Raw genomic sequence first — 23,755 nt, 5'->3', positions numbered from 1 at the left:
CTGCTATCGTCCAATGTTTTATAAGTTTCTTCCAATCAGGATCCACATAATTTCCATACATCGTAATTGGTTTAATACGTCTCTTAATCAAGTGTACATGTCTTAAAGTTTTATTTTCACGTGGCTCCCAGGAACAGTGGACAGGCAAAGAAAGAGGAGCTAGTGAAAGAGAAAGGATAGTTAGAAGGGTCAGAGAAAAAGCATTGGGACGCACAGGGCTTTGAAAGCAAGAGGATGGGGCAGGGAGTGTCAGCATGCCAGATGCTAAAGAGGATTTAAGGTGAGGCAAATACTAAAAACAGGCCTCTAAATTTAACAAGTTAGGATTGTTGGGGGGGGGGGCCTAGGTGGGAAACAGTTTCAGGAGGCCAGTAAAGTGGAAATCAGATAACAGTAGTTTGAAGAGAACATCTGGGATAAATTTCAAGAACCTAGCAAAAATAGAGTACTCTTATCGGTTTATCTATGAAGAAGGAAAAAAAAGAGATAGTAGGCTTTTGGGGATCCAGTGCTAAGGGAAGGGATTTTTGTTGGTTTTGTTTTCAAGGTAGGAAAATCTCAAGTTTGTTTTGGGGAAAAAAGGAAATGCAACAGAAGAGGAGTACGGAATGGGGTCCAGAGCACAGAAAAGACAGTCGCGCCTTCCCCCTGAGTACCGTGGAAGGGAGGTGACACAGACAGGAGGACTGTGGCAGTTTGAAGGGGTGGGGCAGGTTGCATATCTATGCTGCCCTTCTTAATAAACCAGACCCTTCCAGGCTCCTGTTAGAAGGGGAATCTCTTGGTAGCAGTGCTATGACCCTAACTCTTTCCCTGAGATTGCTTCTCTCCTTAGGGCCCACTCATTAGTTACCGTCACCACTGCCACCACTGGGCTAGGGCCAGGGCTGAGGAAAACTGCATGCAGCCAAGTACCTTGACCCAGCCCCCAAATAGGGCCATTTTCTGAAACCCAGGGGAGGGGGAGGACAGGGAAGTCTTCCCAGGGGAGGTGATATCTAAGCCAAGACCTGAAGAGGAGTAAGGGGTTGGCAAGGCAAAGGGAGATTTGGTTGGGGAGGAAGAGAGTGCATTCCAGGCAGAAGGCCCAGCATGTGCAAAGGCCCAGTCCTGAGAGGGCCTGGGGCATATTTGAGACTGCAGGCAGTTCAGGAAGCTGGATATAGGGTTCCAGACGGGTGTGAGTAGAAGATTTAAACCAGGGTAAGATCATGAAAGGTCTTGCATGCAATGTTGAGGAATCTGAACCTCACAGGGGAGCCGCTGAAAGGTTTTTTTTTTTTTAATTTTTAAAACTTTTTAATATATTTTTTAAAGATTTACTTTTGAGAGAGTGTGTGTGCGAGCAGGGGGAGGGGAGGAGAGGGAGAGAGAGAATCTTAAGCAGACTCCCTGGGAGCAGGAGATCAGTTAAGAAGTAGTTGCAGGGCGCCTGGGTGGCTCAGATGGTTGAGCATCTGCCTTCAGCTCGGGTCATGATCCCGGGGTCCTGGGATCGAGTCCCGAATTGGGCTCCCTGCTCTTTGGGGAGCCTGCTTCTCCCTCTGCCTCTCTCTCTCTGTCTCTCATGAATAAATAAATAAAAATCTTAAAAAAAAAAAGCAGTTGCAGACATTCTGTTGACATGATGGTGGCTAAAATTAGGAAGGTGGCAATGGGAAGAGAGGGAAGTAGACAAATTTGAGATGTATTTAAGGATTAAGTGGTTAGTGGACTGCAAGGGCCACAGGTGATGGAGAAACCAAGGATGACACCATTTTGCAGCTTGGCCACCTGGTGGGTGGTGGTGCCCGTTTGCTAAGATGGGGGAGTAGTAGGGAGTACAAGTTAAAGGGGAATGAGTTCAGCTCATACTGAGTTTCAGATGTCTGCAGGAGGCCCAAGCGAAGGTGTCCAGTAGGCAGGTGTATCATTTTATAAGTTTGCAGAACTGAACCTTCACTATAAAGTTGTAGGTAATCGATGTTAGTGGACTAGATGAGATTACTCAGAGGAAGTGAGAAGAGGAACGAGATGGAACCCTGAGAAAGGCTCTCATTTAGGGAACATGTCCAGGAAAAGGAAAAGGAGCTTTAAAAGGAGACTAAAGAAAGAACAGCCAGCAGTGGGGAAGAAAATTTGAAGTGTTATGAATCCAGGTAATTTGCTTTTGCAAAGTAACAGCTTGATCTCAGGGGCATTCGGTTTCAACCCGTCAATTTCAAGCCCTGGGAATCCCTCGTGGGGTTTTAGTCTTCTTTCACATGGCGTAGGCCACCTTTTACACCCACTAGCAAATGGGAGTTCACAGACTTCTAGGTATTCTTGAGCTCAGAGAAGATGATCCCTTTCCTCTTTCCAGCCTTTCAGGCCTTCACCTCTTTCCTGAATGAGTGACAATGGAAATCTTACCTTTTAGAGAAGACCTAGCTCCCTATGTCACAGGCAGATCTTGCCTTATATTTGCAGATTATACCCTGAGAGGGATAACTGTATCAGAATATAAGATACCCATAACCTCCACAGAAGAAGTGGACACACACTAATGGGCAGGAAAGGATGGTCATTATTTCTTAATAGGCAGTTAAGGAAGAGACTTTGAAGGGGGGCCTGAAAGTTCAAAGACCTAGGGTTCAAAGCCTATGTCTCTCACTGACTAGGTGGTTATATTTGTCATGATCAGTTCCCTCATCTGTAAAATGGAATAATAATGCTTTGTGAGGCATAAATGAGGGTGTTGCATAATTCACCAGCATGCATGCCCATTTCTTGTTTGTTAAAGAGGGAATACCTTTCTTCACAGGCCACCTCTGGGTTGGCCCATGAGGCAGGCTTCCCTCTGACACAGTGTCAGCTGCCCTACCCTTTCTTGTTTCAAGAGGCCCTCCTCACAGCTGGGAGAGAATCAGCAGCCCGCCCGAGTCTTTGCCAAGGTCATTGACTCCCCTGGGGATATACAGCTGAGGAAACTCAACCTCCAGAAGCCCCACACTCCTCTTGTCTTTCCTCGGGGCCTGAGAGAAGACTCTAATGACCACTGAGGAGCTCTAACTTGTGTGGAAGCCAAGAGTGGTCCAGCCCTCTGCATTTTAGGGGTGGTTCTAGGGGAAAATATGATTCTTTTCCTCATTTATTTCAGGGCAAAGGGAAATGACATGATTATGTTGTAATACTGGGAATGTAACAAAACGTGGTCTGAGAAAGGCCCAGATTCTAAAGGGGTTGCCAAATGGAGGGGGAAATGGTGGAGACTGCAGGAGGGCACAGAACTAGTTCAGCCTGCAGTTTGGGAGCCAACCAGAGGTACGATTCTAGCTTTCAGTTACTACTAGTGATGCTTTGTAGTGATTTCAAATGCACTGTGAGCATAGTCTGCCTGTAGAGCTATAGCAGGGCACTCACAGGGAGAAATCCTTCTCACCAGACAAGCTAGAAAATGACTTTACTCAAGGGAACAGCCACTCAGAATAGTGGGAAGTAGAGAAGGCATGTCTGAAGGTCAGAGAATAAGGACTAGAAGCTTAGCAGTAAATGTCAGGCTATTGGCTAAGGACAGGCATTTAGTGTCTTATTTTAAGGCTCTCTCATCTCAAATCATCTCAGGCAAATAGGGCAAGACACTTTGAATGATAGGGATAGGACTGAGAAAAGGGTAGGAGACAGCAATTTCATTTGACAGTCACTGAGATTGGGTGTATCTATCTTCTCTTCTAGAGAACAGAAATCCTGGGAGAGCTGGTGCCCTGTGACTTCCTTAGCCCGGGGTAGGAAAGTTAACAGCCAGTGGCTCATAAGTGGCCAAAACAGTGTGATGATCCAAGGAGAAATGTGAAAACAACTTTGTGTTCTTTTTTAGGGTGGTTATATGAAGGAATCTGCACAAGGCATCTAGCAAGGAGAAATGGCTTCAGAGAGCCATTAGAAAATGTCTGGGGGGCCCCTGGGGGGCTTAGTCGGTTAAGCATCTGACTCTTGATCTCAGCTCGGGTCTTGGTCTAAGGGTCGTGAGTTTGAGCCGTGCACTGGGCTCCATGCTGGGCGTAGAGCCTACTTAAAAAAAAAAAAGTCTGGATGTTTGGGAGATTTGATTATTTTGTTAAAGGCTGTCCAAATGGTCTGTCAATATAACATAATCAACCATATAGTGTTTTCTTTCTATGTGTCTCTATCAACTTTTTCTTAGTGATGCAGGAAATAAATCAATATATTCTTATTATTAAAAAGAAACACCTCAAAACGGAAGTACACAGATTGGAAGATAGACCTCTTCATCACCATTTCACCTCTCTGCCCCATCTGATCCCCAGTCTCTCTTTGGCAGTAGCCCCCATCAACATTTGGTATTCTTCCATTTCTTTATTTTTTCCCCACCCACCCCCTCAGTATTTCAGCATACCCACCCCCTCAGTATTTCAGCATACTCTCCCCACTAAATACCCAATCCTTGGAGGCATCAGAAAGAATGAAAAGCTTAGAAATCATCCACTGACCAACATGGTGCCAATGACCTTAAAAAAAAGTAGAAAAATGCAAAGGATCATTTCCTTGCGGTGACATAATGTACATGCTTTTAGGAGCTAACTTATTCTACAACCCGAATACTGCTAGGAGGTTGGCAAAAACTGGAGGAAGAAAGAACCAAACTGATTAACTTTATTATTCCCATGGGAAAGTATTTCTCTAAAATGATTACTTTGTGGGTAACATTAATCAAAGAAAATTTTCAAAGGAAGTTGTTTCAAAAACTGTTGTGTCAAAAAAAAAACCTGTTAAAATACACAAAACTATTTTGTTGGCAAGGAGATGAAGAGAGTAGACATGATTGATATCCATCTTTAGAAAATGAGTAAAGTCTGGGGAATGTGCTTCTATTACTATACCTGCATTTAAGCTTGGCAGAGAGACATGAAACTGTGGGCAGAAATTAAGCTTCTGGGTCGTGTTATCACTGTGGCATTGTTTCAGACAGAAAAAATGAAAATCATAATCCACGGTGGGCTTCAAAACCAATGTATTTGGTAGACACCCCACTTCTCCCAGAATATGTACTCTCTGTAAGGGCAGGAACCACATTCTGCTGGTCTTCAAAATGTTTTTCTTGGCTTTTCTATTAAGCATTTGCTGATATTCCCAAGAGGTTGTGCATGGACTCAGACAGACACCATTTTCTTTTCCTGTCAGAGCAATGTGTGACAGAGTATGGCCTCAGTATCTGTGTGTTTGTTGCTTAGTCATGGTCCCTTCTTAGCCCCATTACTGCTTAGTAAATGTTTGTATAACCTTAGAATTCAAGAAGCCCTGAGTTAAAGAAAGGGTCCTGAAACCTTCCATGAGATAGTCAAGAGTCCAGAGCAGCGACAACTAAAATGGCAGCTCAGGAGGCAGGACTGCCTGGTGGGTACGCGCATGGCTCTGCAGTGAGAGATCCCGGACTGCAATCCTGGCTCCGACACGGGCTCAGTGATCTTGGTCATGTTACTTATCTCTTTCTAAGCTTCGGTTTTTCCGTGTGTAAAAATGGCCATACTAGTAATATTTTCCTCATAGAGGCACTGTGATTGAACAAGATTGTGCCTAAAAGCACTTGGTACGTAACAAGTGCTCAGTAAATAAAAAACATCTCTCCAGACTTCTCATGAGCTTTCTGTTTCTTGTGAAGCTACTATGACATTTTCAGATGGAAATGTTTTGTGTATGGTGGTGTTCTGGAGACCGCAGATACGTAGAGGCTGAACGTAGAGTCTGAAACGTTCGTCTCTTTCTAGATGGTTGTTCCATATGTAAATAATGTGAATTGAGTACCACGGTGCCTCAGATTCTCCTCAGGTGCCAATCATAACATCTGCAAGTCCTAAGATGCCATGAGCGACTGTCCTGATAGGATCAGTCTTCCCCCCGGGGAAAGGTTAGGGTCCTAATTTTCTCCTTTCTATTACAGTTTTACACCTGCAATAGAACTCAAGGAGAAAGGAAAGAAAGGCAAAGCAATACACTTTGCTGAAACTGACGGCCCCGCTTCAGACAGGTACCTTTGCTTCCCAACTGTGGCAGTGCTGCTGACCGCTCTCAGCAGAATGGCTCAAGTTGTCACAAATTCTTTTTTTTTTAAGATTTTATTTATTTATTTGACAGAGACACAGCAAGAGAAGGAACACAAGCAGGGGGAGTGGGAGAGGGAGAAGCAGGCTCGCCCTGAGCAGGGAGCCCGATGCGGGGCTCGATCCCAGGACCCTGGGATCATGACCTGAGCCAAAGGCAGACGCTTAACGACTGAGCCACCCGGGCGCCCCCACAAATTCTAGAAAATATCATTCCCATTATCTGAGGTTGATATGCAGATACCTTTTTTTTTTTTTTAAAGATTTTATTTATTTATTTGACAGAGAGAGACACAGCGAGAGAGGGAACACAAGCAGGGGGAGCAGGAGAGGGAGAAGGAGGCTTCCCGCAGAGCAGGGAGCCCGACATGGGGCTCAATCCCAGGACCCTGGGATCATGACCTGAGCTGAAGGCAGACGCTTAACGACTGAGCCACCCAGGCGCCCCTATGCAGATACCTTTTAAGGAAAGAACATGCACTGTTTCTCAGTTATGGGGGGTGTTACAATAGTCCTTGCAGATGTATCCCTGTGATAATTTGGCTCATAGCAAATTTTCAACGTTTTATACTTTTTTTAAAAATCTGAAAATGGTAGCTACACCATGAATAGATTATCTAAATAGATTATTAATAGGTGATTTAAATGATCTGTTTTGGATGGAATTGGTATTTACATTTTATATCAGGCTTTTCTCCTACCCCTAGCCTGGTAAATATAATGTTTAATAAAATGCATTCCAGAATTCTCCTCCATTAAACAAAACCCATTTTTGGGTTTTGACACTCACACTCTCCTTACTTTATAGTAAAAGTCTCATGTACCTCAGGATCAATTAAATACAACTGAAACCTTTCAAACCACCACTAGAGACTGTTCTATTCTAAAATAGGTTGACAGATAAAAAGTTTGCTTCAAGAGACGATAAGTCACCTAAAGCCTTAGAGAAACGAGGTCAGCAGGGCAACGTGACACTACATGATGCTAAATGTGAGTAACTGTTTGGTCATCTTCACATATCCTATCTGGAGTGAATCTCTGACACAGCCCTTTGTCCGTCTCTCAATTGTCCATCTTCTCTCCTTTCAGTTGTTGCTTTGTTTTTGCTACAAGATACTGAGATGCAGCGGATCTGTTCTTTTACAACGTTTATGAGGTATGTAATGCTCATGAGACATTTTAGACCTTTTATCCTTAATTTGAAGCAATTTTAACTGATAAATGATGACAAATCTGGTTTTTTGCCAGGGACATGGGACTGGCTTCATGCAGGCCATCCCTTCAGGACTCAGTCCCCAAGGCTGAGACCAAAGACAGGAAGCCAGAAGTCACAGGAACCCAGAAGTCACAGGAACCCAGAACAAAGTCCCAGGGCAAGGAGTATAGAGAGCACGTTGTCAAAGTCCCATAAAGACTACATTATATTTAATAATGGTTAGAGGGTAGACTCACTTACTGAACATCAGTTTTCTCCATGTTTGGAGCCCCCGCAAGTACTAGGTGTATGACTCTGTGTAAGCTTCTTGACCTTTCTAAGCCTGTTTCCTCAGATACAAAATCGGAAGTAATTGTGTCTCGGTCTGGCTGCGGGTCGGTGTTCAATGAGAACTGGGTACCCAAGATTGGCAGCCCTCCCGCATTCCCTCAGCATTCAGCAAAGGCTGCTTGTGGCAAGCACCTGAAGCTTTATTCCACAGCGGGAGCACACTCAGCCTGACCACAGGGCAAGCTGGGAGCACTGTCAGTGTCCCAGAGGCAGCCTTCAGCCAGACTTGTGCTAATGGGAGAGTTGGTACAAAGATATCCCAGCTTCCCTCTGTCAGGATAACTCTGAGAAGTTTTCTGCACTGTCTCCCGGAGCCCCCCACAGGACTGAACTGCATTTGTCCATAGGGATAATGAACTTGTTAACACCCGCTGTGTGGGCTTCCTTCCCCTTTCCTGTCTCGCTTCCCCAACCTGCTACTCATGTTTCCTGTGAGCACTTCCTAAGTAAACTACTTAATCTCACATCTTTGTCTCAGAGTCTGTTTCTGAGAGAACCCAGCCCAGGACAGGTAGTTACTAACATTGTGGAAAAAAAATCAGCAATGCTCATCTTCATCCGGTTGTCAAGGTATAGTTGAAGAAAGAATGTCAGTAAGAATTTGCATTTGCTAGAAAGGAAGCAGCAAAAATCTTGTAAGAATACTTAGAAAGACAAAGGCTTCTAGTTTTAAAAGAAATGAGATGGGATTGTGAATCAATGCAACCTTTTCCTAGAGCAAAACTGTGAAACTTCAATATGCTGTACACCATGCCCTAGCAATTTCACTCCTAGGAAGTTCCTCAGAGACGTGGCCACAAGGATAATTATGGCAGCAATGTTAACAGTATTTTTAAAAGAACTACCTATCCATCAATAGAGGACTAGTTAAATAAAATATGAGATATAGAAAACTTTATACAACTTTTAAAAGGATGAGGAAAATTGATACATGGTATCATGGAAAGAGGTCCGTTCTAAGCAACTAAGTGAAAAAAGCAAGTTGCAAAGACTTGTATATATATGCATTATCTTCTTTGTTACCGAAGAAAATTTTAAGGCATATATTCATGCATATGTATGTGCGTTGGTGGGGGAGGACCTTACATGTAATTGTCTATGCTTTGAAAAATTTAGGAAGCATTCATTCCACTCTTAGCAGTGGCTGTCGCTTGGAAGTAGGATGGTAGCAAAGGAGTGAGAGGACTTTTTACTTTACACATTTGTGTACATTTTTTAAACAATGGAAAATATTATTTGTATAATGAAAACTTCTTAAAAATTAAAACTAATTGATAAGCAAACCTGTAATTTAGTGTGTGACCCCCTAAAAAGTTTGGTTACAAAAATCAGATTTCTTACATCTTCAATAGTATAGTAGGTAGAATTTTAAATGGTAAATTGTGTGATAGGCATGATAATGTGTATTTCTACTTATTCTTATGTCATGTGCCCACATATTCTTATGAAAAGTTTTATGCTTGAAATATGTTTATACTATATGTTAACTAATTAGAATTTAAATAAAAATTTGAAAAAAAAATAGGGCGCCTGGGTGGCTCAGTTGGTTAAGCGACTGCCTTCGGCTCAGGTCATGGTCCTGGAGTCCCTGGATCGAGTCCCGTATCGGGCTCCCTGCTCAGCGGGGAGTCTGCTTCTCCCTCTGACCCTCCCCCCTCTCATGCTCTCTCTCTCTCTCTCATTCTCTCTCTCAAATAAATAAATAAATAAAATCTTGAAGAAAAAATAAATATGTTAGCATTCATTTCTTCTATTTTTTTTTTTAATTCTTCCCTTAGGAATAAAAATCTTGACAATTTCCTCATGGCATTGTTGTACTATTTATCTCATTACTTGGAAAAAAATTCACTGGAAAAGAAACCCGAAAGCTATATGGTGTAAGTAGGATTTTGTAGTGCACTTTAACATTTTATTATTGCCAGTATGAAAACTAAGGTAGAGATGATGGAAATTTTTAAATTTTTGGAGTATATGAAAACAAACATTTCACATGGGAGGAGTTCATCAGTTTTTAAAGCTCACTGAATAATTCAAATGGTTTTTCTAGCAACAAAATATTCCAGATAATATAGACCAGCACTGCCCAATAGAAATATAATGAGAGCCACATAGGTAACTTAAAATTTTTCAGTAGCTCTATTTAAAAAAATGTAAAAGATAAAGGTGAAATTAATTTTAATAATGTGTTTTATTTAATTCAATGACTCAAAAATGTCATTGCAATATGTAGTCAATATTAGTTATTGATGACATACTTTTTTTTTTGGTAGTAAGTCTTTGAAATCTGATATCTATATTACACTTAACAATATACCTCAATTCATACTAACCACTCAATAGCCACATGTGGCTTCATGGCTACCATATTGGACAGTGCAGATATAGATATTGGTTCTATGCTTTTTATGCTTCTGAAATTCTCGCTAGGGCTTTTGTAAGCATCTAATGAAAAAAACGAAGATTTAAAAAAATTAATAGATATGACCAAAATGATATTCCATATCACAGAAGAAAATAAGATTTCTTAGGCTACATAGGAAGAATTTAACTGCTTTAGGCAGAGGTGGCTTAGAGCTGTACAGGGCAAGAATCTGGGAACTCAGAATCCAGAGCAGAACAATGCCTCTCAGGCTTGGTGACCTTTGGCAAGCCATGGAACTTTCCAAGTGCCCAGGCTGCCCTCCCCGGTACTTGTGGAACCAATCCAATGATTCAGCTGTTAGAAATGCTGTTAGAGTCATCAATTTGTTGCTGTGGAATGTTGTTTTTTTTTTAAGATTTTATTTATTTGAGGGAGAGACACAGCGAGAGAGGGAACACAAACAAGCAGGGGGAGTGGGAGAGGGAGAAGCAGGCTTCCCGTTGAGCGGGGAGCCCGATGCAGGACTCGATCCCAGGACTCGATCCCAGGACTCTGGGATCATGACCTGAGCCAAAGGCAGACGCTTAACGACTGAGCCACCCAGGCGCCCCCTATGTGTGATTCTAAAATAATAAGACGAAGGTTTCACTTTCAGGATTCCAGTGGTCAGTTAGTGTACTTATTAATAGAAATAAATATAGATTATATTGAGATATCTGGACTTAAATAACTTTAAGAAAAAAATTGATTTCAGTCAAACTAGTGAGATAGAACAGAGATAATAGTAGTATCTACTTTACAGAGTTATCATCCAGATTAGATGAGATCATCAATATTATCTTAATGCAGAGGTTGCCGCTTGGGAGGAAAGCCTACAACTTGTGAGAGGAGAGCTGGAAGGGGTACAGAGGTACACTGTGGTGGTTTTAGATGATTAAAAGCCCTAATTCCGGAAGAAGAAGCCTTATCCCCATTTTACAGATGAAGAAGCTAAGGCTCAGAGAGGTTAAGGAGCTGGCCAGAGAAGACTTGCCTAGTTAGTGGTGGAGCTGAGATGGGTGCCCAGATCCATCTAACTCTCCAGCCTCTCAGCCTCTGTGCAGCATGTTCGCCACCCTGTCCCAGTCAGCTGAGCCCTCTTATACAGTTTATCCATTTGTAATTAGGATTTGTAGCTTCTGTACAAAGGCAAAATTATGCAGTTTTTAAAACAAGTATTTTTCAAGTTATTACATCTTCATAATTATTTTTAATGGTGGCGTAACTTTCCGTCAAGCTAATGTGTGTTGATGGACTGACTGACTTATTAAGTCATTACTAAGCTACTTATAGTGACTATTAAGTCATTTATTAAGCTAATGTGTGTTGATGGACTGACTGACCTATTAAAAGGCAGTATGGTACGTACTGTGGTTAAGAGTGTGGACTTTGGTGCTGGAATAAATCCTATAGGGACTCATATGTTAAGTTAATAAATGTCAAGTCCTTCAACAGTATTTGGCTGTATTACTACAGCCTGCATTACTACTCCTTTTTCCCCTCCATTTTATATATTTTTGGGAGTTGCCAGTTTTCCTGATAAACAAGTAGGTAATAACTGAATATTATTGACTATCTTCATGCATTAGATTTCCCCCTTAATTTTGGATAATTTTTTTTAAGAAGGATAAATTTTCAGGAGAGATTATTGGACCCAAGTTTATGGTCAGTTGTATGGCACTTGAAATTATTGTCAAGTTTTCCCCAAAGGATTATACTTGTTTTAAATGGCAGGTTCTACACAGACCTACTGAATCAAGATCTTGGAGAGGGGGTGGCATTAGGAATCTGCACTTTTAGCGAGTATCCCAGGCAATTCTTACATATATTTATTTTTTTTTTTTAAGATTTTATTTCTTTGACAGAGGGAGACACAGCGAAAGAGGGAACACAAGCAGAGGGAGTGGGAGAGGGAGAAGCAGGCTTCCCGCCGAGCAGGGAGCCTGATGCGGGGCTCGAGCCCAGGACCCTGGGCAGACACTTAACGACTGAGCCAACAAGGTGCCCCAATTCTTACATATATTTAAACTTAGGAGCCAGTGGCCTAAAAGTTTCAAGGCATTTTTTCCTTGTTTTGTCTTCAACAGCAAAAGAGATGTATTAGCTACTGGCAGCTCTGGCAACGCAGGGGTGAGGAATAAGAGAGGGTGGAGGTTGCTGAAAGAGACAGGGAGGCAGGCATAGTGATGGGGTTTGGGGTGCAGATGGATGCAGATGTTTGGGTTATATGAAATTTGGGCATTTAAAGTTGGAACTCACTTTATCTATTCCAGAAACTTACTTTATTCCAGTGACTCACAAGGCTTCTCACCGCATGTGATAACATTTTGTGCTTTGAAATAGCTCTATGATCCTTAAACCCCTTCCTCCACAGCATATCCTCATGTGGTCACTCTAGTGGTTAACATCAGAAGGGGCAGGAATTGTCCCTGTTGTTTAAAGTGCATTTCATGGGGTTTAAATCTTTCTGAAAGTTAAAAGGCAGATAAAAAGCCAATGACACTTCACTTTTCTTTTTTTTTTTTTAAAGACTTTTTTATTTATTTGACAGACAGCGAGAGAGGGAACACAAGCAGGGGGAGTGGGAGAGGGAGAAGCAGGCTTCCCGCCGAGCAGGGATCCCAAAGCGGAACTTGATCCCAGGACCCTGGGATCATGACCTGAGCTGAAGGCAGTTGCTTAACCGACTGAGCCACCCAGGTGCCCTGACACTTCACTTTTCAATAGCAATCACTGGAATGTATTGTTAGCAGTATTGTTTCCTACTATATTGTACTGCAAAAACTCTAAAATTTGGCTCCAGACACGCTGTAACCTGCGAACAGGTTGTCTTTTGGAAAGTTCATTTGCAATTCGATTGGAGCTGGGGCAGTGTTTTCGCAGGGAAGCAAGGTTATTATAATTGATGCCAAAGTTCCCAGAGGAGTGGTCCACACGTGCTTCCTCAGCCAACACAGAACTGGGAGTAGGGAAGCATTGAGAAGGTCGAACATTGGGCCTTCAAATTTAGTAGTAACATCAGGAACCCAGGGGAAGCTGAAGGGAGAGAGTCTCCATAGCTCTTTTAACAAAACAGCAGGGAAATGGGCTGCTAGCTGCCTCAGAAACCAGTGTAGGTCATTTGTCAGTTGAGCTGTCCTATATAAATTAGGACAGCCTATATGTAAAATTAAGGATACATACTACAAAGAATCTATAAAGTGAAAATTCACCATTAACTCAAGATGCTGATTACAATGATAACTATCAAAGGGCTTGGAGGCCCTCCCTTTGCCATAGCTCAAATTGAATAAAAGGTAAGTGAGATGTGTTGATTCACTTGTATTTCTTTCAAAATAGTTTACACTTCTGACTTTTTGCTAATTAGTATTGGCATTTGCCCAAATTAACCCAAATGATCATTTTCTTTTCAGGGGCCTTGTAGAGAAGAAAGAGATGGAATTGGTTATAAGTAAGTTAGAAGCGGCCCAGAAGTACTTGGCCCAGAAGTACTGCATTCTCGTCCTGGGCTTGGCCATGCCTGATAAGCATCACATGTGCTGCGGAAAGTAAGTGCACACTGCACAGTTTCATGAGATCTTCACTTGTTTATGTATTCGTATCCAGAAAATTTGACTTTTGGTGCCCTTGTGAAAGTTTCCACTTTGGTTGTAGAGGATAGTTGGACTCAGGTGAGACTCTGCCCCAAACACATGTGGTGTCTTGTTTGAGAAAGCCGAGTATGGGAAGGATCCCAGAATCTACACTGCTTAAGTTTAAAAGACTTTCCCCTCAGGATATACTGGCTCAGCGAATCTCGCTGTCAACCCGGAAGGCTTCCTGCTTCCAGGGCCAGGGCCCCACGGCTGCCTAGGGCAGGAGGCCTGGTGATGGGCCAGTGTCGAAGGGGGCGTTGGGTGTGTCCCTTGCCCTTCTGCTACTCATTGTGCAGCAACAGGAGCTGTGGGGACAAGCTAGTAAGGTGGGGGTGATAAGATGACATTTGTGTGGAGATAATCTTTGCCCTAGAATGATAGTTTATATATTACTGTAATTAAATTTTAAGTGTCTCGTGGAGCACCTGGCTGGCTCAGTCAGTACAGCAAGCACCTCTTGATCTCTGGGTTGTGAGTTCGAGCCCCACATTGGGTGTAGAGATTACTTCAAAATATTTTAAAAAAATAATGTGTCGTATCACAGGAGGGTTTGGAGGCATTGAGGGAAAGCTCTGATCCTTAAATTGCACTCCCCCCCACAATCTCCTTCTCAGAGTGGTTTTACAACAGGCTCAAGAGCCACACCAAAGCTGTGGCCAGAACCCTTATTTTTAACTTCATAGAAAAAGAACAGAATTCATGATTTCTCTCTGCATTCCCCACATTTTCAAAATACAGATATTTCCATATGCTCTGTTTAGTTATTCTGCTTACAGAATCTCACCTAACACTTTGAATAGCAACTATAGTTCTACTGTGTGATACACCAGTTTGCCTCACCATTCCTTCTGTGCACGCTTATGTGATTTCAGTTTTTCTGCTTTATGCTATTTCTGCGTTAGATATCATTATGGAAATTACTTTTGTCTATTTGAGCTATTTACTTATGGCTTATTACCCAGAATGTATTTACCTAGAAGGCATCAGTAGTTCCCTAGCTCTTGTTACATATTGCCAGATTGTTCTCCAGAGAGGCTAGAACATTTTGTATCACCATCAGCAATACACATACCTAGCTCTATTAGTTAAATATTTTTGATAGCTTAAAGTTGTAAAAAAAAAAAAAAGCTTAAAGCTCTTTCCTTTGACTTTCAATCTTTCATGACTTGGGGGGTCTGTGCTCTTTTCTTTATAAAATAATTTACTGCCTGTTTATTTATTATTATTAATTATCAAAATTACTGCCTCATCTAGTTTTAACCATTTATCAACTAGAAAGTGGGTATTTGTATAATTTATGTTTCATATAGCAAGACTTGGCCATTTGTTTTTCTGGTTTGTTGCTTTCCTTTGATGTTCATGTTTTTACACATTATGAAAGTGTTAAAAATCTTTATTTGAACACTTCTACCTTGTTTCTAATGCTATTCAGTAGCCATATAAGTTCATCATCAGCTTCACAGTTTCCTATTCAGTCACTTTAAAATTACTTTTTCTCAGGGGTGCCTAGGTGGCTTAGTCAGTTAAGTGTCCTGACCTTGATTTCGGCTCAGGTTATGATCTCAGGGTCATGAGATCGAGCCCCAAGTCGGGCTCCATGCTGGGCATGGAGCCTGCTTGGGATTCTCTCTCCCTCTCTCTCTGCCCTTGCCCCCCCCTTAAAAAAATTACTTTTTCTCAACTTAACATTACTCTAATTTCTTCTGTCTTCTAAGTGTCACTTCAAATTGAGAAAGCTAGAATTTGAGGTTTGTATTAGCTTGGGCTGCCATAACAAACTACCACAGACTGAATGCCTTAAACAGCAGAATTTATTTTCTCATAGTTTTGAAGCCTAGAAGTCTAAGATCAGAAGGCCGGCATTGTGAGTTTTGGTGAGGGCCCTCTTCCTGGCTTGCAGACAGCTGCCTTCTCACTGGGTCCCTCCATGATGGAAAGAGAAAGTCCTAGTCTCTCTCTTTCTGTTCTTAAAAGGACACTAATCCCATCGTGGGGGGTCCACCCTCATGACCTCATCTGAACCTAATTACCCCCACCTGCAAATGTTATCATAGTGGTTGTTAAGGCTTCAACATATGAATTTGGGATGGGACTAGGGGGACACAAACATTAGGTCCACAACAAGGTTAAAAAAACCTACCCTAGGGCACCTGGGTGGCTCAGTCGGTTAAGCATCTGCCTTCAGCTCAGGTCATGATCCTGGGGTCCTGGGACTGCGTCCGGTTTTGAGTTCCCCGCTCAATGGGGAGCCTGCTTCTCCCTCTCCATTTTCCCCTCCCCACTGCTCATGCTCTCTCTTTCTCTCTCAAATAAATAAATAAAATCTTTATTAAAAAAAAAACCTCAAAAACAAAAAACACAAAACAGAAAAACACCTACTCTTAAAAAATAATTATATTGGCAATATTTAATGTTTAATTTTTTTAAAAGATTTTATTTATTTATTTAACAGAGAGGGACACAGTGAGAGAGGGAACACAAGCAGGGGGAGTGGGAGAGGGAGAAGCAGGCTTCCCATGGATCAGGGAGCCCGATGCGGGGCTCGATCCCAGGACCCTGGGATCATGACCTGAGCCGAAGGCAAACACTTAACGACTGAGCCACCCAGGTGCCCCTAATGTTTAATTTTTAAAGATTTTTATTTTTAAGTAATCTCTACACCCAGTGTGGGGCTCGAACTCACAACCCTGAGACCAAGAGTTGCATGCTCTACTGACTGAGCCAGCCAGGCACTCCTTAATGTTTAATCTTTAAAAGCACAGGTGCAGGGGTGGCTGGCGTGTGGCCCCACTGGTTAAGCTTCGGACTCTTGATTTTGGCTCAGGTCATGATCTCAGGGTTTGTGGGATTTAATGCCTCAGGCTCAGCGGGGAGTCTGCTTGAGATTCTCTCCCTCTCCCTCTGTGCCTCCCTTCCACTCATGCGCGCGCACGCTCTCTCTCCCTCTCTCAAATAAATAAATCTTTAAAAACATTAAAAATAAAAGCGCATGTGCAGGGCGGACTAATTTTGAGATTTAAAAAACCCAAACTATGAGTAATTATAACTAAAGATTTTATTATATCTTTTAGTTCTCTGGATATAGAACGTACACTTACATTATTATGCTTTTAACAGTACATTTTTATTACGATGTAATTTTTACAAACTTTTAAAGAACTCATTGTGTTTGAAAGATAAGGATTGCCTCAGTTTAGTACTGGCTCATCTCCAGGAGGTGCTGGTCTTTTTGTCATTATATGCAACATCACCTGCTTTTCTCCTGCCTATTGGATAGCAGTTTGGAAAAGAATCAGTTTAGAGCTCACCACCCACCACTCACATAGCAAATTCCATACGGGTCATAGAGCTGAACAAAGGATATCAAGGAAAATAGATTACAGCATGTTTTTTGCCAATAAACGTTGTTAATTGGCCATGGGCGTTGATTATGTCCTAGAATGGAGTTTATATTGTTCTTTTGGCTATTTTTATCTAGAAGGTGAGGACAGTTTTTTTGCCAGTTAGGAGTGATTACCTGATTTTAATATATCGTTCTTTCACTTCCAATGTGAATAAGTTAATATTCCCATGAGAACATTCTCATGTATTTTCTGACTTTTCTAATATATGCACACTTAATATTGGACTAGGACCACCTTAAGCTATTTGTCTCTGGAGTTAAATTAGAGATTTCAGAAGAACCAGCAATTTGGGGACAGTTAATTTAGTGCTTTCATGTTTCTCGAAAAGTAGGAGGACATGCTTTTCTATTCTAAATACATCTGTAAAATCCTGATATCGCAAAAGCTTTGGCACGATTTTGATGAACGTGTTCAGTAAAAGATCTCCGTGTTTTCCAGGATAGATAAGGAAACCTCTTCATGGCACATGCTATAGAATTAGATCTATTCTTCGGGCCAATTCGGGCTCCACCCCCGCCTCTATCCTAGGATTTCTACCCTCCTCCTTTGCTCTCAGTGCAAGCTGTCGCCTGATGGGTGACCAGAGACCCTGGCATAGGGATGAGCATACAGAGAAAGGGGTCTCTTTGAAACTCAGTTTTATAAATCATCCTTAAGCCCCATTCCCCACCCCCACCCTTCTAGTCACGGTCAATAAGGCCTCTTTCCCCTCCCACAAACGCATTCCTTTGATATTCTGTTCCTTTGTGCAGAGTAGGCCTTGACCTCCATTTAAACCTGATTTCCATCCAAAGCAGCAGGGGGTAAGTGGGAGCAAACTTTTTTTCTCTAGGGCCTCAGGACCCCTTGGGCCTGGCTTTTTTTTTTTCCAGAAATGACTAAAAATATGATATACTTTCCTCATTTTGTTTTAGAGCTAAGAGTCTAATGTAGCAAGAAGGAATAAGAAAGCATCATAACAGGGGCACCTGGGTGGCTCAGACAGTTAAGCGTCTGCCTTCAGCTCAGGTCATGATCCCAGGGTCCTGGGATTGAGCCCCATATCGCATTGGGCTCCCTGCTCCGCAGAAGCCTGCTTCTCCCTTTCCCTCTGCCTGCTGCTTCCCCTGCTTGTACTCTCTCTCTCTGTCAAAAATAAATAAAATCTTTAAAAAAAAAAAAAAGAAGAAAGCTTCATAATAGGTCACTGAAAATCTCTGGGTTTACCACCAGGCTGGCTTTCCCCCTTTTCTTTGGAGTTTGCCCTCACAGGTGAAATGTACAGCATTTTTGCTGACTAGCATGGTAGCCACTTGCTACATGTGGCTATTGAGCACTTGGAATGCAGCTGGTCCATATTTAAATGGATGTAAAATATACACTATAGATGTATATAGATGTAAAATATACACTATACAAACAAGTTTAAAAATGAACAAAATATCTCATTAATCATTCTAAAATGTTGGCTACATATTAAAATGATAATATTTCAGGGTTTGGATACAATAAGTATATTATTAAAATTAATTTCACCTGTTTCTTTTTACTGTGGCCACCAGAAATTTTATTCAAAAATTACATTTGTGGCTCACATTATATTTCCATTGGATTTTGCTATTATAAAGTCTATTTGAATTTGGAGTGTTTAAATTTGTTATTGATGCTCAGTGAATCTTTAAATTTATAGTCAGTTTATAATTATGTACTTAATACAAAAATTATAAGGTAAAATTAAAAAGAAGAAAAATGACCCAAAATTCACCAAGAGAGGAATTTGCAGATTTAAACTAGGAGGTTCCCAAACGTGCTCATTCTCTGCCTCCATTTCCTTGACTCATTTCAGGTTCATACGCAGAGCTAAATCAGAATGGTAAGAAGAAACCCACTGCCTTCTGTACTTGATTTCTGTGGGGTAGGCTTCTTCAGTTTGCTTTGGGCTTTAAGAGAGAAAGAAGTCTCCTTTTATGGCAACTTGAGGGGAAGGGGGAAGAGGTTCATGGTACCTTCTCTTCTAATGTTTAAAAAGAGACGAGAGGCAACTGGCTGGCTCGGGTGGAAGAGCATGTGACTCTTGATCTTGGGGTCATGAGTTGAAGTCCCATGTTAGGTGTAGAGATTACTTAAATAAAAATAGAACTTAAAAAAAAAAAGAGAGGGACACCTGGGTGGCTCAGTCAGTTTAGCATCCGACTCTTGATTTCAGCTCAGGTTATGATCTCAGGGTCATCAGACAGAGCCCCACATGGGGCTCTGCACTGGGCGTGGAACCTGCTTAATATTGTCTCTTTCCCTCTCCCTCTCCCCACCCCTCCTCATGCCCACTTGGGAGTGTGCACATGCACTCTCTCTCTCTAAAAAAAAAAAAGAGATAAGAAAAGAAAAGAGGCGGGGGCGTCTGGGTGGTCAGTGGGTTGAGTGTCTGCCTTCCCCTCAGGTCGTGGTCTCCGTGTCCCGGGATCCAGCCCCACATGGGCTTCCTGCTCAGCAGGGAGTCTGCTGCTCTCTCTCTCTCCTTCTGTCCCTCCCCACCACTCATTCTCTCTCTCTCAAATAAATAAATAAAGTCTTTAAAAAGAGAAAGAAAGAAAAGAGAGGAGAGGAGAAAGTGTGTGTTTCCTGTGCACCCTGTCATTTCAAAACCTCACTAAGATGGTGCTGGTTTGAGTTGTATTAAACCTCTGGTTTGAGTTGTATAACCCTAAGTGCTGGTCTAAATCTTCTCCCAGAAGGCAGGCTGACTTGGTATTCCAGATACCGAGTTTGGTTGGTTTTTGCTTCAGCTTGGCAGGTCTGCATGGTGTCTGGTGTCAGCTGGTAGAGGCCATGGAAGAGGGGAAATGCCACATAAGCACTCTGGTCAGGTGGAGGCTGCAGGTGGCACAGAAGGACAACAGAGCCTTGTCCTGAAAGTTTCTGCTGGGCCTGTAATTTAATGTTTTCCATCTGCAAACTAATCTAAAGGAAAAGCTTGTTTCCCTAGCGTTCTGGTTGCAGGGACAGATGTGGAGATCTGACAGGCCCAAGTTTTAGTACAGACTCTGTCCCTAATTACATGTCTTTGAACTTCAGTCTCCTCAGCTGTAAAGTGGGAATAATAATGCTGACTACATCGTAGAGATCTTATGAGGACTAAATATGGTCATGTAAAGGGCTTAGCATACTTGGCACAGGGTCCATACTTAGTAAATATGCACTGTAATGATTGCCTTACTTCCTTGTTGAAGACTTGCACACGAGGAAACCAGTGTATGAATGAAGAGGCTGCAGGAAGGGAGGGATCCACCCCAGTAAAAGCTGAACCAGTGCTTCCGTGTTCCCCCCAAATGGAGGGCTAATTTGGGCCTACACAGATCATGAAGTCCCTGAGGGGTTTGGTTCATCTTCCCCAGACCACTGGAGTTCAGGATGGTTCTTGAAAGCCTGATAACAAGGGCCAATCCTGGGAGTCTGTTATTCAGAGGAAGTCCCAAGCAAAACCAGAAGCACATCCAGGGTCAGCCTTGGAGTGCCTGGGTCTAGCCTTGGCCCCCTTGAGTGATCAAGTGATTGCAGGTGCATAGCCCTCTCCATCAGTTCTCAAGTCCTCCGCAGGCCATGGCTGCTCTCCTAAGGCTGGGAATCAGAACTAGAATGGCATGTGTTGGGGAGGGGGGCCAAGTTCAGTAAGTGTGCCCATGCCGGTACAGTATCCTTAACACTGAATTTGTGTTGCAAGGACTCCTGAGCAGATGCCTGCCTTTAAGAGACAAGGCTCAGTGTATATACCACATCTAGAAGGAAGAGCACACTGCTGTCTCCAGTGAACTGCAGATTTTATTTAAAGATTTTTTTTAATCTTTCTAAGATTTTTAAGATGTTTATTCTTTGTCTTTTTCTCCATTGTAGACTTCCCCTTAGTTTCCTATTTCCCTACCTACTAACACCCCATGTTACCTCTTTACCACCTTTCCACTCCCCTTTCTCCCCAACCCTCACATCACCAAAAACATTCATAAGAATACATTTCCTGCTGGCTTGTGTATCCTGAATTTATATTGATTAACTTTTGACCAAACACTCTAGTAGGGGTTTTGATCTGGATAACCTGAGAAGTTGAAGAAAAAGATACCGGGACTCATCAATGCCTTTTGACAGCATTTACGTAGCTAAATAGCCTTGGGGCCGGGGTGCCTGGGTGGCTCAGTCGGTTAAGTGGCTGCCTTCGGCCCAGGTCATGATTCCAGGGTCCTGGGATGGAGCCCCACATCAGGCTCCCTGCCGAGCAGGTAGCCTGCTTCTCCCTCTCCCTCTACCTGCCGCTCCCCCTGCTTGTACTCTCTCTCTCTAATAAAAAATAAAAAATCTTAAAAAAATAAATAAATAGCCTTGGGGCCACAGGTAATGATCCTGCCAAGAGGCCTTTGAAGATAGGGGCTTACCTACATCACTGAAAGATTGAACTTCCCTCTCAACCTGTAGTTGTGATTTGTTATATTGCAGGGAGAAAATATCAGATACACAGAAAGACTGGAAATTCTTTGAGGTGAGTCTTTGGGGCTTTTCTCTTTTGAATGAAACATGAAGTATACCAGTAACCAATAGCCATTTGTTAGGTACTTATTTTTAGTGAATATCTTTTCTTAAAAGGTTGCTAACAAGCTGTATGCCATATCTTAAATTTTTGGTCTCATTTTCCTCCTGCAAATGTGAGTACGTGTGTAATTTTCCACAGCTTTTCAGGAATGTGGAGAAATGGGGTCATCTGGGTTTGCGTCTGATTAGCAGCGTTATATAGACAGGTGGGAGTTTTTACTATCATAGCCGTGGGTCGTGATTCTTGTCTGTTTTCTGTCGTAGTCCTTTTATACTTTCTGTACATATGTAGCTTGGATTGTCTTCCGACGTCAACACTTCACAGAGATTGAGGAAGAAATAGGGAGGCTCTTTCGTACCAATATGTTCAACATTCCTCGGAGGAAGCGTGAGGATGAAGAATCAGGGGGGGGAAAGAAACACATGACTTTTGTACAATTCAGGTATGACCTTTTGACTTTCCAAAGCTCAGGGATATTTCTAGAAAACAGGATGATGTAACCTAAATGTCACCCCTCCCTACCCCAGGAGAATGATGGCAAAACGCCCAGCGATTAAAAAAGCCATCAACATGCGCTCTCCAGTCATGTCTACTCTGCTGCCGTCTCTCAGAGAAAAAGCTCAGAATGTCTTTGAGAAAAAGAATCATCAAGGAGGCATCAGACTCCCAGCCCCGAGGCAAGAGCACATGGACAGTCTGGGCTCTGTGCCCATGCCAACGTAAGTGGCCCAAGGAGAGAGAAAGGAGAGCCTCGGGTCATCTCCTAGGTTGGACCAGGAGGCGCAGGGGCTCAGACACCATGCCTTGTCCAGAAAGTTGAACAAAGATGAAAGCTGCCTTCTTACCCACCCCCCTCCGCTCCACCTGTTTCCTTTCCCAAGCATCTCTTGGTACACCTGGCCAGACTAGAAAACACTGCTAGAAAGTTATGCTAGACTTCAAATAGTTCTAATTTGGAGGAGGGAGTAGCCAACTTTATAAGGCTGAAGTTTCTCCATTAGAAGAACTACCTCTGGGAAATGTGGGAAGGCCAGTTACAAAATCTTACTGTGGGCTGAGTTTTTGGGCCCACACGTAAGACCACAATGGGGGTTCATGGAAACAGGGAAAACTTAAAAAGAAAAAAAAATATATATATAGGTGTGTGTGTGTGTGTGTGTGTGTGTGTGTGCGCGCGCGCGCAGCTTTGGTGTGTACACACACATACACACACACGCACGCACAGCCAGAACCATACACCTTCTTCTTTGGCCTTACTGCTTCAGCTATACCAGTAATTCTTTTCACAGAGTTGGCATCTTGGGGGAGCCTCGGTGTCTGTTCAACCCCCATACACTTCTCCCCCTTGAACCAGAAGAAAACACGAAACCGGATGGGAGACATTCTTCCCTGATAGAAAGAAATAACATGAAGATCCAGGATACACTGAACTTAGTCATGAAAACACTGTCCTCTCAAACAACATTCCCTAAACAATCGGGTACATTCCATTTCTGTAATTAAGTCTCTGTATTTGAAGTAAACTACTTTGACTTAATCACTTTATATAGGACTAATATTTATTATTATTAAACTTTTAAATTCAAATTATTTTGTTAAAAGTTCAACAGTAGACAATTAAAGAATCCCAGAAAGCTTTTGAAAAACTCATTTTCCTGTATTTACTAGTTTGCTCTGTTATTTATTTACTTCCTTGGCTTCTCTGTGACTATTCAGAGTAATATATTAGGACATTTAACCAGTGTTCAATGGACTAGTGAAGAAACATCCTGTGTATTTGTTCCTAAGTTCATTTTTACTGTATGAGAGAGTATATTTGGGACTTTTGAAAACTAAATTTTATAAAAAGGGAAATTAAAATGTTTTTAAAATGAAATGTTTTTCTATGGCTATGTTATTATTGGCATTGAGATATAAAGTATATATGATTCATTTAAAAGCCTTTTAACATATATGTTTCATTCATTCTTTCATTTACCCATTCAACGACAAACATGTATTAAGCCTCTGGTCCATCCAAAGCCATGTGCTGGGTTATGTAGGGAAAAGGGTTCATCAGGACAGAGACCATCATATCCTCAGATGTGGGTAGTAGAGAAGATAAACAAAATACACACCTGCTCACAAGACAATATTG

General features: G+C 42.1%; 1 protein-coding gene across 4 annotated transcripts in view; it reads left to right on the top strand.

The window, feature by feature from the left end:
- PPP1R36 (protein phosphatase 1 regulatory subunit 36) overlaps positions 1-23,551 on the top strand; it is a 31,216-nt gene extending 7,665 nt beyond the window's left edge. The window contains exons 3-12 of one of the 4 annotated variants that reach the window (XM_027572748.2): positions 5,918-6,004; positions 6,970-7,067; positions 7,167-7,233; positions 9,402-9,500; positions 13,438-13,572; positions 18,889-18,915; positions 21,525-21,567; positions 21,882-22,060; positions 22,146-22,337; positions 22,908-23,551. In XM_027572748.2, the coding sequence (XP_027428549.1) occupies positions 5,918-6,004; positions 6,970-7,067; positions 7,167-7,233; positions 9,402-9,500; positions 13,438-13,572; positions 18,889-18,915; positions 21,525-21,567; positions 21,882-22,060; positions 22,146-22,337; positions 22,908-23,121 (1,141 nt within the window). In that variant the 3' untranslated portion in view covers positions 23,122-23,551. The remainder of the gene's footprint in view (positions 1-5,917; positions 6,005-6,969; positions 7,068-7,166; positions 7,234-9,401; positions 9,501-13,437; positions 13,573-18,888; positions 18,916-21,524; positions 21,568-21,881; positions 22,061-22,145; positions 22,338-22,907) is intronic. The other 3 variants (XM_027572746.2, XM_027572747.2, XM_027572745.2) reach the window with 3 other exon arrangements.
- The last annotated feature ends 204 nt before the right edge of the window (positions 23,552-23,755 follow it).

The sequence above is a fragment of the Zalophus californianus genome, chromosome 6 (assembly GCF_009762305.2).
Source record: "Zalophus californianus isolate mZalCal1 chromosome 6, mZalCal1.pri.v2, whole genome shotgun sequence".
In the NCBI taxonomy this organism is placed as follows: domain Eukaryota; kingdom Metazoa; phylum Chordata; class Mammalia; order Carnivora; family Otariidae; genus Zalophus; species Zalophus californianus.
The sequence above is the reverse complement of the archived record's forward strand: the minus strand, read 5'-3'. Positions and strand labels throughout refer to the sequence as shown.